This window comes from Natrix helvetica (assembly GCF_964273705.1).
Source record: "Natrix helvetica genome assembly, chromosome: W".
Lineage (NCBI taxonomy): Eukaryota > Metazoa > Chordata > Lepidosauria > Squamata > Natricidae > Natrix > Natrix helvetica.
In genome coordinates, this window is record NC_138555.1 from 45,989,486 (window position 1) to 46,005,185 (window position 15,700).

Consider the following 15,700-nt stretch of genomic DNA (forward strand, 5'->3'; position numbering starts at 1 on the left):
ATAAAATGGAGTTGTTACCTGGTTGAACATAATAATGGAAAAATAACTAAAAAAGGCCAAATATATGGAATATGGATAAATATGAAACTGATATGGGGAGGTTGTAAAGCAGAGGTTTGTCTTTCACTTTTATACATGATAATTAAACTGAATCGCGAATTGACTGAAAATGACAACAGAAGGATAACTAAACATGGGTTAAAATATATGAAACATGGATATATATAGAACTTTTAAGATGATGAATGAAGTGAGATGTTTACTGCTTGTTATTTTACATAATAGATTAAGGGAATTGTAATGAACATTGAACAGTGTGGTTTGTCATTTATAGACAATTTAAGGGTAATTTAATTCAAGATATGGAAAATGGAGAGGGAACATGGAATATATCTAAATGGGAAATTACTGAGATTTAAAGACAGAATCACAAACTGGGGGCGAGTAAGGATGTATAATTATATAAAGATAATGATGAGAATAGCTGGGAATTGTAACCAGGTCTACATCTCAACCAAAATTAGGCTGGGGGTGTGGGGTGGGTTTAAAAGTACAATGACTATATATGTGTACTTTTTTGTTCTATTTTGTTTTTTTTTAAGAAAGAAAGTTGTGGAGGTGTTTCTCTATTATTATGGAAGAATAATTATGGAAGCTATCGAAATAGAAAAAGAGAATAATTATGGAAGCTATCGAAATAGAGAAACACTCCCACAGAGAAACACTCCCACCTCGCCGAAACGTTGCCAAGACAATCTCAATCTTACATGGGAAAAGACCAGCATATACATACACATACACATACACATACACACACACACACACACACACACACACACACACACATATGTATATATATATACTGGTCTTGTTGTATTCGGAAAGACCCGAATACAAGACCAGCATACCTACACCCGTGAAAATCTACAAAAACACACACACACACACACACACAGAGTTACACTAGTATACCTTCAACTTTTCCTGCTTTTAATGTGTTTCATTTTTAGGTTGTTCAGTAATTTAGATTTTAACTGTGCTGTCAGGTGCAATTAAATACAGGGGCTTCTCACATGTAACAGTTAAGCAATTGTCACCTAAGAAATCATAAACATAAATAAACTACAATTTTATTGTACTTGGGTTTATTTGCTCCAGTTCTGTTCCTTACTTTGAGCTAGTGGATAAACAAATTATATAGATACCAATTTTATGTGATATATACCTTCGATAAATAAGCCATAATTTAGAAACCAACTGCAAAGTCTACTGCAAAATGGGCTAATGAATCCTAGCTTGAGAGAATTTAACCATAACCTCAGGTTGATCTTCATGCAAATTAGTTCAGCTCCTATTTACTTGTTTGTGTAATAGCAATAGCACTTAGACTTATATACCGCTTCATAGTGCTTTACAGCCCTCTCTAAGCAGTTTACAGAGTTAGCATATTGCCCCCAACAATCTGGGTCCTCATTTTAAGAGGTAATAAGACTAAACAGGAATGCATTACAGTAGCATGCCATCCAGTTCAGATTTGTTAAATTAGAAATCCAAGTTTATCATTATGTCCATGTACCATATCTGTACATGTATGTGTATCTATTTGGTATGGATAATCACTTGAAAACCAGATCATTATACCATGAGAGTTACTAAAACATAGTAGTTCTCATGGTATAATCACCTGGTTTTCGGTGAATCATACTACAGTATATTCACTATGCTATTAATTTAATGAGAAAACAGCACTTTAAAAATATTTTCCACAAGTAAAATATAATGAAAAAGTTTTCCAAAAAAAGTTAACTACCTGTGAGTAATATTTCTCTGAATGAAGAGTACAGCTTTTCATGATTTTATATCAGGACTATAAAGCTTTAAATAAGTCAAGAGTTGCACTCAGCCCTTGAGTAACAAGCAAGGGAACATACTACAAAAAGTGAGCATATCTAAGACAACAAAACTGGCAATCAAAATCAGTAAAATAGGATAATTATTTCAATCACTTTCATCATTTTCTCCTGCAAAATTAATAGTCGCAATCTGCAAGCAATTTGGAAGCAGTGGTGGGTTGCAGGCACTACGCCCCGGTACAGGCTTACCAGAGCCTGCCCGGAGCACCAGGTACCGTTCCGGTAAGGTGCTCTGGAGGGTCCACCCGCCCGCCCTCCTTTCCTGTCCTTTAAGCCTTTGGCGCTTCCGCGCATGGTGCGTACAGAGCCTGCGCGACGCTCCACCAAGCAGCTGGAGCATCACGGAGGCGTCGCTGGCAGGTATGACGCATGCACGTGCTGTGCGCGTGTGTACCGCATGCGTTCATGTGGCCGACGCCAGGCCCATTCCAACCGTTCTAGTTGGAACAGGATCAGGAACCCACCACTGTTTTGGAGGGACTCTGAGGACATCACCCAAGACTTCTTGAGCTGGATACAGTGATAACTGTGGAGTCCTTGGTGTTCTCTGAGCTTGTTGTTTGCTTGCAGATGTTTCATTACCAGACTAAGTAACTTTTTCAGTGTTAGAGGGGAGTGCGGTTTACTCTATCACTCCCTTCTAGCACTGAAGGTATTACCTACTCTAGTAATGACATGTCTGCAAGTAAACAGCCAAGCTCAGAGAGCACAAAGACCACCACCATTCAGCCCTAAGCTACATATATTCTCTTCTATTGGTACAGTAATGTAAATGATCTAAAATCTAAAATGAATGCTGGGTGGAAAAGGGTAAGAAAGTTTACAGGAAACAACATGTGTATACTCCAATTAGGTAAATTATAGTGTTAAGGCAATCTATTTGGAAAAGAGGGGAGCTCTTAAGCACTACAGAAAAATGTTCACAATTTTACATTAATGATGCAAAACGTATTACAAGTAGGAATAAGGTATATAGTAATAGCAGAACTGTGACATCTTCTGTATCCAGAAGAGGCCTCCTAGCTTCCCCAAATTAAATCCAAATTTTTTTTTTTTTTGAAAGGCTGAATACTCCTAAGGCTGCCATTTGCTTGGGGGGGAGGGTACCTTTGTTTTTAACTATGTCTTAAGGATTGTTGTGAGCTGCCTAGAGAGTGTGTATGAGAATAGGCGGCTGTATAAGTCCTGTGAGTAAATAAAATAATTTCTGTCCAAGATGTCATGGTGATTGTGCAATGTGGGCCAAATCCTAGAAACATTGCTGACTTATTGTTAAAAGGAAATATTATATCATTAACACTATCATGTAGTGATAGAGACAGAAGTCACAAAAAGTAAGGGTATACCATGATCAGAACAAGTGGTCCTGGTACTCACCACTGAGTTCTCCTTCCTTACGATCAGTGGGATCATAGAGTGCTGAAATGGCTGAGGAGATGCTCTTCTGCAGGTCCTGGTTCTTGCTAACAGAGTCTTCCTCATCTGATGAGAATGAGGGCAATGTCTCCAGGTTACGCTTCAGTTCCTCATCAAGCCGTTTGCAGGGGCTGGTACAGCTCATGACAAGCCCAGCTGGATCTCCTTCTGGCCCATCCAAACCACCAGACAGCATTGGGGGTGCCATGCTAAAGGGGGCTGGGGGTTGGGAGGATGAGGATGTAGCTAATGAGGGATGAGATGTCTTGGATGGGCTGCCTGCAGAACAGTCCACAGGAGCTGCTGCATTGGAGGTCCCAACTGTGGCTGCCAAGGAGGTGGCGGATGAAGGCAGTGTCTGGCGCTTGCCTGACTTCAAGAAGTCCAGGAAGGAGGCCATGAACCCTGACTTCATCTCAGGCTGCTTGTCTTCCACCTCCTTGATCTTCTGTTTGATCTTCTCTCTTGTCTGGTTGCTATCCAAGCTGCTCTCTTGGGTGGACTGGTGAGATGGGGTAGGAGCCTCCAAATTAGATCCCTCCAAACCTTTGGGGACTGGCAGTTTGATCTGGGGAAAAAGAAGGGACAGGAATTGGGGGAAGGGAGGCGATGGAGAGCAATTTCCTGGCCTGCTGCTCCCATATGCTGGCTGGTGATCTTGACTTAAGGGCCCTTTTTATTTTAAGATTTTTGTTTTTACTATCTACTAGCTTTCCTGTGGACCGTCAATCAAATCCAGGTATATGCAAATTAAATGCATTGTACATATATCTTTATTTCTTATTTCTGTTTCCAAAATGATACGCCTTTTGAAGAAGCTGGGCATTTTTTCCCCACCCCCAAACAACTGGGTAAAGAGCGTAAGAGCAGGATAGTACTGCTTGTGTATTAAAGGAATAAACCACAAAGATAGAGCCCTGTGGTACATTATTAACAACCTGTATTTAACTGAAAATCCTGCTTGGTTCAATTTCACTTTTGCCCTTCCTCTAGAAACACCCATTTCCTCCACTATCTTGAGGATTAGAGATATTTCTAATTTAAAAAATCAGAAATGGTGCAGATATTAAAGTGTACACCAGTGACAAAATTTTGCAAAACCTGAGTTATACACCACAAAGGTCTAATGACCAGTAAACCCATCCCATTCATTCACTGTCCTCAAGTAATCACATTATCTTAGTTACTCACATATACAAGAACCACGCAAACCATTAGTCCATCATCTACAGATTCTGCCAGGACTGAACTCTATGCTAAGGGGGAAAAACAGCTAATGCTAAAAATACACAAACACTAAACTTTGCACATCTTACTTTTGATCTCTGCTTAAAGTTTCTTTTTGAACTGACAGATTAAACATTGTTTTAGAACAGTAGTTGTCAAAGTGTGAACTCAGGACCCCTGGGTGTCCTCAAGACCCTTTCAAGGGGTCTGCAAAGTCAAATAAATAGTTCTAAATTTCTGTTTTAATTTCTGTTACTGTACATACCAGTAGATATGATCCACAAACTAAAGCTCTTTGAGGTCTTCTAACATTTTTAAGAATGTAAAGGGGTCCTGAAACCGAAACATTTGGGAACTGCTTTTTTAGAACATGTTTGAAAGAAGATACACAGAAAGGTCTCCCACATAGTGACACTTTTGATATGAAATCACTGAATGTGGTTGGACTCAAGAGCCATCAGGAACCCAGTGACACCATTTGATTTTCTCCCACTCCCACTGGAGGGAAAAAATGAGGAAAAATATGGCCCTGAACCAATTTCTGTTGTCTTGTGAGTGAATGGAAAGAGGTAGGCAAACAGAAGCATAATCTGGGCAAGATAGAAGCACTATTGATTATCACATTTGCGGATCTAGAATGAGATGTATCACAGGCCCCTTAAAATCAAACACAAAGCTTAGGAGGAACAAATACTAGTCCTGAATTTCCATATGTCTATGTGGTACACAAGCACAGGAGTGCTTTTCAGCAGCTTCTGCAGTTGCATCAGCTGGATCCTTTCTTGAAGAAACATACCTAAAAATGGTCAAACAAGCCTTAATTGTATAACAAGTAACCTTACATTAAGTCAGATCACCAGATACAATACAATACAATACAATACAATACAATACAATAGTAGAGTTGGAAGGGACCTTGGAGGTCTTCTAGTCCAACCCCCTGCCTAGGCAGGAAACCCTATACCATTTCAGACAGATGGCTATCCAACATCTTCTTAAAGACTTCCAGTGTTGGGGCATTCACAACTTCTGGAGGCAAGCTGTTCCACTGATTAATTGTTCTAACTGTCAGGAAATTTCTCCTCAGTTCTAAGTTGCTTCTCTCCTTGATTAGTTTCCACCCATTGCTTCTTGTTCTACCCTCAGGTGCCTTGGAGAATAGTTTGACTCCCTCTTCTTTGTGGCAACCCCTGAGATATTGGAACGCTGCTATCATCTCTCCCCTAGTCCTTCTTTCTCTTAAGCTAGACATACCCAGTTCCTGCAACCGTTCTTCATATGTTTTACTCTCCAGTCCCCTAATCATCTTTGTTGCTCTTCTCTGCACTCTCTCCAGAGTCTCCACATCTTTTCTACATCGTGGCGACCAGAACTGAATGCTTATGATGTTTATGTTTATGTTTAAACATTTATATGTTTATGGTCAATACTAATCAATATGCTGACTGCTAATAAGATTGATTATCTCCATGTATTATCTCCAGCTGTTACATAGGAATGTCTCTATCCCTTTCTCTTGATGTCAAGAACTAAACCTGTGACTTTGTGCCTAAACAAATGTGTTCTATCACCAAATTACAGTTCTTCTTTAGGACCCATATGGATTATTATAAGTCAAAGTAAAGTTTCAACAGCCAAACTGCTGTCACATGTAAGCTCTTCTGGTGTTATTCTATCAGCCAACTTGGCTGCCAGTCTCTTGGAGACCATTTCAAAGTAGAGAGTTTAATCCTTAAGGTCCTCAAACAAGCTTGGCATGGGGTTTCCACAGCCCCTCAAAATTTTCAATTTAATGGAACAAAAAGGGAAAACCAATTCAATGCATGTGAAGTAAACATATGAACAATGTTTGATTTTTTAAAAAACTGAATTTGATCTTAGTTTAATATAAATGTACATCATGTACAATGGTAAAAGTGCAGCCCAGGGAGCTACTCTAGTGAACAGACCCCAAAATGGAATATTCTTTTCATATTTGGGGGACAAAGCACATGTCTTAAGCCTTGTAGATTTACAATACACACTTCACCTCTCAAAAGTCTCCCTCAAAATCCTGACCCTAGCTAGTCTAGTTCTTCAACTTCTTATGCAAGGTTTACTGTGGCTGACCAAATGTGTGTACTTTTTATGTAAATTAAATTAAAAAGAATTTAGCATTTGCTCAGGTCCTATCCATTTTATGAAGTAGGCTCCCAGCACACAATTCAAAGGCCAAAGCAGCCTTTGGTCTAAAAGGTTTGAACACTGATGTCCTAAATTAGTGTATTTTAAACTTGGCAACTGTAAGATGTGTGGACTTCAACTCCCAGGATTCCCTAGGCAGCATATTGGCTGATGAATTCTGGGAGTTCAAGTCCACACATCTTAAAAGTTGCAAAGTTTGAAAAACAGTCCTAATAACCCTCTGAGACCAGGCTATCTTTATCACTGCTTCATTCTGTATGTACCTATTCACATAATCAATCAATCAAAATGTATTGGCTGGCCATCTTACAAGGTAACTCTGGTTGGCTTACAATTATAAAACATAATATATATTAAAAACAAATACCCGCAAACGTTATGATCCAAGTACAAGTGGAGGCAGAATGTGGGCGAGGTGGGATCTGTTGTTAATCAACTACCTTGACTGTAATGCTCCCCCATTGGGGCCCCAAGCAAACTGACAGAGCCAGGTCTTTAGGCCCTTATGAAAGGTCAGGAGGGTTGGGGCCGACCACACTTTGGGGGACAAGATGTTCCAGAGGGCAGGTGCAATGGCAGAGAAGGCCTTTATCCTGGACCCTTCTAGCAGGAATAATTGAGCCAAGGGGGCCTGCAGCATGTCTCTTCTACCTGCAAAGGTGGCATGGGCCAATCCCAGTGGGGTTAGACAGTCCCTCAAGTAGCCTGCACCCATGCCATGAAGGGCTTTAAAGGTGATTACCAACACCTTGAATTGCACCTGGCAATTCAACTGGCAGCCAATGCAGCTCAAGGAGAAATGGTCTTACCTGGACCATTCTTTGGGCCCCAAGAACTGCCTGCACTGTCGCACTTTGCACCAGCTGTAGTTTCTGAATGTTCTTCAAGGGTAGCCCCATGTAGAGCACATTACAATAGTCCAACCGTGAGATGACTAGGGCCTGAATGACTGAGCGCAGGGACTCCTGATCCAGGAAAGGCTGCAACTGGCGCACAACCCGAAGTTCAACATCCAAGCCACTGTCTCCCTGCTGTTTCTGAACCATGACAGATGGACACATGAGACAGGGCCTTTTCTGCTATAGCATTCAGAGCATAGAATGTCCTTTTCAATAACCTCTTTGAAGTAAGTGGCCCCAAACCTGACTTATCTCTCCCATTAGTTGTTTATTAGATACTGTTGTTGGTTTTGCTTTTGATTATTTCCAATATTGTAAGCTGCTTTATGAGTGGTTCATGGAAACGTAGGGGATAAATGTTTTAATAAATAAAACATGTACCCCTTTACAATTATAATTTTACAAAGAAGTGAAAGGCACCTCACATACAATTCTTTTTTACATTAAAGTGCAGCTAGGGAACTCAGACATTCAACAATCAAAATAAGGTACTAATTTGTTTGCCTTAGCTATACTGTTAGCAATTTTTCATCACATCTCTCAAGGAGTGACATTACTATGATGGCAGGAAGAATATGATGGCACAAACCAGGAAATTATGGCAAAATTCAAATAGCCCAGCTGGGTGTGAACACACAAAATCCTAGCCCACCTACTGCAATCCTGGTGCCTTCACACAGGTCTAGGACAACTTGGCGTGGCCAACTTGCTGTGGCCAATTCGCCACAGGACAACTTGCTGCAGGACAAGAGTTACACTAATATCAGAGAAATGGTGGAATAGAATCTTTAAATAATGGATGCAAAATGAGGGGCAAAATGAGGGACAAAATGAAATGTGACTGACAAAAATTAAAATATTTTTAAAATTATTTTAAATACTTCAATTGAATTGTTAAATTGTCCCATGGCGAGTTGGCCACACCAACTTGTCCCATTCCACCCTCACACAATCTACTGCTGGCATCTATCTTGTCTCCCCAACCCAATGAATCACAGCAAGCCTCTAGTCTAGTGGGTGTTCTAAGATTGCCATTATAACTGTGCTTAATGCACTCAATACAGTGTTACTCCATGACACTGATCTATCGCTCTGGTGCTCTCTGAAACATTGCTGCTCCCAAAATTAGACAAGGCTTTTGGGTGGGGGGAAAACCTGTCTCAGAACAGAGCAGAAGTTGGCAAAACCTATGCTTAGCCCCCATTAAAAAGCCCCGATTCTTGTGGGATTGTGGCAGTCTTGTTCATGATGCCAGTATCCTTAACTCATGCCAACCTCTCTATGCAACAATAAAGAGCAGGATGGAAATAAATGAGCCCAAATATTGAACAAAGAAATGATTTTTTAGCAGTGCTGTATCAGCAAAATGATTATAACCCTGGATATATTCTCAACCTAAGCACTGAACCTGAATTCTGACTGTTGCCTCCCTTATTCAAAAGCCAGCTTTTGTGCCAATGGTATTAGAAATACAGGTACTCCTCTAATTACAAAGGTAATAGAGTCCAGAATTGCCATCATAAGTCACGATCATTGTAAGTCAAGGCACCTACATGACCAGACCCAATTTTATGAGTTTTTTTGTGGCAGTCATTACATGAATTAATGTATTCCTATGGTGTTTTTTGTTGGAAACCAGCCAAAAAGGCCGGGTCATGTGACTGCAGTGTGTGTTTGTGCGTGTAGCCATCAGAACTCCAGGACTAGGTCATAAGTAGCTTTTTGGGGGGGGAAGAACCATTGTAACATTGAATGGTCACTAAGCAACTGGCTGTTAAGTGAGGATTACCTGTACAAGCATCTGTATAATAGTTCTATGAAAACTATCTGTACTAATTCAGTTCCTGGGGAAACAGTCCTGAACCATTATTATACCACTATGGTCATGTACAAATTACCCTCCAACTTCACTGGTACATCACCACAGATAACCTCAGAAGCCTAAAATATCTTCTCTTTTTTGCAGGTAGAAGCTATAGTTCAGCAGTAAGCACAACCTTTGCAAAACAAAAGCGTAGATTAAATCCATACTATCTCAAGGGACAAAGGCTCAGGTATAAGTAATGGAAGAGACTCATATTTGAGACTCATCAATACAGAGTTATTCAAAGAGTGCAACAGTGGTTTAGATGGATACATGTGATCTGCTCTAAGAGAGCTTCCTATGTTCCCCCTCCATTGCACTCTCCATTTAAATCACTTTACTAAGCCAGTCTTCTATTTCTATTCATTCTACCCTATGCTCTTTCCAAAATTTCCTTTCTTACACCTAGGCATTGCTACCTGACAAGCACATCTCACCTCTTTGCATTCCCAGCTTACCTTGAGTGGTTTGAGGGATTCCAAGTCTGCACCTGGCTCAACCCCCTCCTCCCTGGCTTTCTTGGCCTTCCCTCTTCCCCGGCCACGGGGCTTCTTGGTGCCATCATGAGCCACACCATGGGGCGGTTCAGTCAGGGGCCGGATGCGTGGCCTCCCACGAGGGCGGGGTGGGCCCTCCCGCTTAGGCTTGGTGGGCTTGCGGCCTCGCCGCTTGGGCCCCTCCATGAGGCTGCTGTTTGGTAGGCAAAAGTCTATGTCGCTCATGGGGTTAAGGCTGGTCCGGTTTGTCCGGCAGCTGGAAATGAGGTCAGGTAGCAGATCAGGCAGGCGGCGGCTATTAAGGCGGATGTCAGCTGGAACATCCTCCTTGTCCTCATCATCTTCAAATTCATACTCTTGGGCATAGTTCTTTTTGGGAGGTTGGAAAGGTGGTTCCCGTTTTTTCAACAAATGGAAGGAGGAAGTCTTCAGCAGCTTCTTGGGCTTAGAAGAGCAGAAGATCGGTGAGGTCAGGCCTGACTTGGATTCTGAAACTGGAGCTGTCCCAGTTTGCTGAATCAGTCCCAGTTGTTCTGTGTTGACTGTAGAAGGCAACTCATGTTTCACTGACACTGTATCTAACCCCAAGTGCTGTCCATCCCCACTTTCTGATTGGCAGTAACTCTGGTAGCCTTGTCCACCAGGCATTATATCATAACCTCCTTTCATTCCTTCACCCCTCTCCATACCCTGTGTGCCATCGTCTTGCTTAGGGAACTCATCCCCGGCACAGGGAGGGGGGCCAAACATGTCCTCCATGCCAGGGAAGAAGCTACGGTCTTCATCTTGTAACAAAGAGTCTGGGAAGCAGATGGAGGTGAGGGGAACAAATCGCTGCTTGGCTCCTTGAGGGCTGGGGCTCTCAAACTGGTCCTTGCTTTCAAGTTGGCCTTGAGGAACTTGCTGAGAGGAGTCGGGGTCCAAACTGGAATCGGGAAGGAGATGCTGTTGACTCTGCACTGTCCCACTTTGTCCCAGGTGGGATTCCAAACTCAGCTCGGGCTCTAAGAAGTCCTGGATCTCTTGAGACTGGGAAAGGTTGCCTTGGGATATCACCTCCATGCCCTCAGACTGCATCCTTTCTGGCTGCAGCTGGCCTTGAAGCTGAGGGGACTGCTGTGGCTCAAGAAGCTGTGCTTCCATGCTCTGAGAACGAACATGGGCCTGGTGGAGGTGGACTTCCAATGCTTGCATTTGAAGCTGTGGTGAGGATGCTTCAGCCTGATGCATGCGCTGAGGCTCCAGAAGATGGACATCCAGCGAGGTGTGAACCTTTCCACGAGACTGCATGTGGGTTTGGGTGTGAGTGAGCACTGACTGGAGCAGCTGGGACTGCTGCTGTTGCTGGGAAAGGGAAAGAGGTGGCAAATCAGGAGGGGAGTCCAACATCAGGGTAGCACCCTGCTGGCCAGCCATCAATCCATGGGACTCCATGGGATGTGGCTGGGAGGCGTGCTCAGGAGTCTTCTGCAAATAAGAATGGGCCTGAGATATTTCCTTACTGCCAGAATCCATGTGGCCACCCTGGAGGTGCTGCTCCACTGACTTCTTTATGTCTTGTCCATAAGAGTCTATAGACCCAGTTTGATGGCTGTAATGGACCACAGATGTGGCCAAAGACTCTGGAGTTGAGCGTGTGTGGGGGTACTCTTTGGACCTCTCTCCTTTCTTTTTGTCCTTTAAGCTTTGCAAGGACATCTCCAGGCTTTGGTTGTCCAGATTAGAATTGGTCCGAATTACACTCTGCAAGTGATAACGCTCTTCAGTCTTGCCCAATTCATAGCTCATCCCTTTCCCTGCCCTCTCCTCACACTCCACCATGCCTTCTGTGGGCACCCTTGGTGGGCTCTGCGACTGCAGCAAGTGCTGGATTAAAAACTCTTCATCTTCAGTCCGCTCAGATGACAGAAGGTCCGAGTCAGCCTTGGCTTTACTGTAAGATGATCCCCTCTCTAACCCACCCTGGGAACCCTGGTAGCTTTGTGTGTGAGCTGTCTGCATGAATGAAGGGGACAATACAGAAGTGAGATACTTCTGGGACTGGCCAGGTGATGCTACACTCTGGGGCCTGTTAGTGGTAGGTGACTGGAGAGGTCGGATGATCTGGGAAGGACTTGAATCTGGAAGGTTCTGCCCATGGGAGTAACCAATAGACTGGCTGTGCCCTGGTATAGCTGGAGAATGGCCAGTGCTGTAACTCAATGATGGGCTAGCTGTGGGCATTCTTTGAGAATGAGCCGGTACATAGGTCGGTGTCTGGCTGACAGAAACATGGGGTTCAGCCTGAACACTGTACCCAACAGATGACAAGCCTTGCAGCTGCTCAGGAGAGTAAGTCTGATTTTGACAAGTCTGCAGTCCTTGTCCTCCCTGCCCAGCTTGGCCCTGCTGAGCTTGCCCATTGGTCGAATAACTCTGAGTTTTACTAACACTTGTAAGGTCCTGGGCCTGGTTGCTGCTGAAGCCCTGTGAGGCCTGGCTAACTGAAGAGAGATTTTGTGGCTGGCTGACAGAGTAACTCTGTGTTTGGCTCATGGAAAGGAGACTCTGAGTCTGACCAGGCGAATAGGCCTGTGACTGGCTTGCAATGACAGAGCTGGGCTTGGGCGTGGATGAACTGTAGTTGCTTTGGCACTTGGGTGTGGCTGTAGAACAAGGTGGTTGGCGGGAGGCAGAGTAACTCTTGGATTTTGAAGAGGTGGTACCAGAATAGCTGGAAGATTGAATAATGGGATGGTAGCTTTGAGAGGGCTCTTGTCGTGTGGCCTGGGGGGTCTTCTGCTGCTGAGAGCCTTCACTGCTGGCAGGAGACTGCTCACCCAAGGGACTACATGAAAGGCTGGAGCGGTGGGGCATCTGCTGGTAGCTGCCACTGCAGCTCAGATAATGCTGGAGAGAATGGGCAGCAGACAGCTGTGGCTGGGCACTGGAAGGTCTCTGGTAATGTTTGATCACACTATCTTGCCGGGGGATGGCCCGCTCAATGGAAGAGGCAGCAGAACTGGAGAAGACTGAGGTGTTGTAAAGTTGGGATGTCTGGTCAGATGGACCAAGTGAGGATGACAAAAGGTTGAACTGGGAGGGGAGGTGACGGGAAGCCGATTCTTGAGCACTACGATATGCTGAGCTCTGAGAGGGTAAGCCCGTACCCAATACCGCACTGCCCAGCCGGTCAAAGCTGAGGGATGAAGGAACACTGGGCTGAGAGGATTTGATGTGAAGCAGAGGATCATGGGGGGATAGCAGGCCATTGGACGTTGGGCTGAAAGTAGCATCCTGGAGGGTAAGGGATGAAGTGACTGGGAAGCTGCGCCCGCTGAAAGAGGCTGGATGCTGGTAAGCAGAGAGTGCTGATGAGGAAGGGAAAGTGCCAGAGCCCGGGAGAGCCCCTGAGATGAAGAGTTCAGTGGGTGCTGGAGTGTGCATGGCTGTAAAGAAAAAACATAGTATCTGTTTAGGTACAGTACAGTGTACCAAATTAAAAACTAATCCAAAAACATAATCTCAAACTCACACCAGAAAGTACTGAGGAAGCACAGCACACTTAACCTAGCTGCAGGTTAAAAAATTAAACTGCTGTTTTGTTTCACATGTTACATGCTACAATCCAATATATTATGGCTTAATGTAGTAATCAGGTTTATACAACATAGGAAGATGATGGTTGAATTCCTGTGCTGAATCACAGGGTACGTAATCCAACTTTAGCCTTATCTACCATTTTATGAAATTCATCCACTGCATGCCAAAGAGTCAATAAAGCGTATTTCCTAATGTCATGTCATTACAAACATGTTCCCTCATCCGCAAGCCGAATATCTAGCCAGGACACCTATGATCAGGCTGTACCTTAGTAACAAAGCACACAGTTTTCGTGCATAAGATTCTATATCCAGTGGTGGGATTTAACCGGTGTAACAACCGCTTCACTTCGCTCGCGCATTGTGCCTGCGCTTTGCGCACACACACACACCAAATGCGCTCTGCGTGCACGCACATTGTATTTGAAATCAACACTAAATCTTACCTTTTCCTGCAGCCCCGGTGAGTAAAATAACTGAGACGCGGCAATCCGCTCTGCCGCGCCGATCAGCTGGGCTTCAAATAAAGGAAATATAGGACGGAATACAGCAGGGGTGGGTGGGTGGGACCAATTGATCGCCAGAACTACCAGTTCGCACGAACCGGTCTGAACTGGCTGAATCCCACCTTTGTCTATATCTAATTCTGAGCAAATTCCATTAAATAAGGGAGCAGAGGATGGTGGAAAGCTGTAGCCAATTAAAGTACACTAAATAGGAGTAGTTTAAGAAAAGGCAATCCAACACCTTCCAATTACAGTCATGTGAAAAAGAAAGTGCACCCTCTTTGAGTTCTATGGTTTTACGTATTAGGACATAGTAAAATATTCTGATCCTTAGCAGTTCTTAAAATAGGTAAATACAACCTCAGATGAACAACACATGACATATTACACCATGTCATAATTTAATTTAAAAAAGGAAAGCCAAAATGGAGAAGCCATGTGTGAAAAACTAAGTACAGTAGAACCTCTGGTCAGGAACGCTTCTGACCATGACCAAACAAGTCACAATTTTTTTTAATCTGGTCACGAATACATACCGGGTGGTGATCAAACACGGCCGTGGCCGATTTCCCCTTATGCGTCATTTTTTTTGTAAGCGCCAAATTTCCTGTTTGTTTACAAACAACAGCAACCCACACATGGCCGCTGCATTAATTCGGGTCACGACCAAATCGGTTTGCGACCAAAGTTATGGAACAAATTATGGTTGTGACCAGAGGTTCTACTGTACACCTTATGATTCAATAGCTTGTAGAACCACCTTTAGCAGCAATAACTTGAAGTTATTGTTTTCTGTATGACTTTATCAGTCTCTCACATCATTGTGGAGGAATTTTGGCACACTCTTTACAACATTGCTTCATTTCATTGAGGTTTGTGAGCATTTGTTTATGCAAAGCTCTCTTGAAGTCCCGCCACAGCTTTCAATCAGGTTGAGGTCTGGACTTTGACCGGGCCATTGCAACACCTTAATTCTTTTCTTTTTCAGCCATTCTGGTGTAGATTTGCTGGTGTGCTTGGGATTGTACTTAGTTTTTCACACATTACTTCTCCATTTTAGCTTTCCTTTTGTAAAATAAATGATGACATGGTGTAATATGTCATGTGTTGCTGTTCATCTGGGGCTGTATTTACCTACTTTGAAGAACTGCTAAGGACCAGATGATTTTTACTATGTTCTGATATGTATAACCATAGAACTCAAAGAGGGTGTACTTTCTTTTTCACATGACTGTACTTTGAATTACAAGTCATAAAAAGCTTGTCACTGGCTATACTACCTGGGAATGAGATAACCCAAAATATAAAGATGGCAACAGACTGTTTCCGAGTTACGTAGGTGGATCAAGGGTCTGACTTAATGCCTAGGTTTGCACAGCACACTTAAGTAAGTGAATTAAAGACTCAGTAGCTGAATTTTCACTGCATGCTAACTTTGGTGACCTTTAATCTTAGATTTTTAGCATGTTACATGAACCAAATCAAATTGATTATTTTATGATTCACTGCATTATACAAACCCAGCAAATGGTTTAATTCAATAATGTGGATTGAAAGCAGTCAGTATTTCATTCAATTCATTTATGTATTTATGAACTTTGCTTCAATCACAA

General features: G+C 43.1%; 1 protein-coding gene across 1 annotated transcript in view; it reads right to left on the minus strand.

Moving 5' to 3' along the window:
• LOC309400680 (proline-rich protein 12-like) overlaps positions 1–15,700 on the minus strand; it is a 199,026-nt gene that overhangs the window by 104,992 nt on the left and 78,334 nt on the right. Inside the window, exons 4-5 of the mRNA XM_081969277.1 lie at positions 9,962–13,428; positions 3,291–3,897 (exon numbers count right to left, since the gene is read on the minus strand). Of these exons, the coding sequence (XP_081825403.1) occupies positions 3,291–3,897; positions 9,962–13,428 (4,074 nt within the window). The remainder of the gene's footprint in view (positions 1–3,290; positions 3,898–9,961; positions 13,429–15,700) is intronic.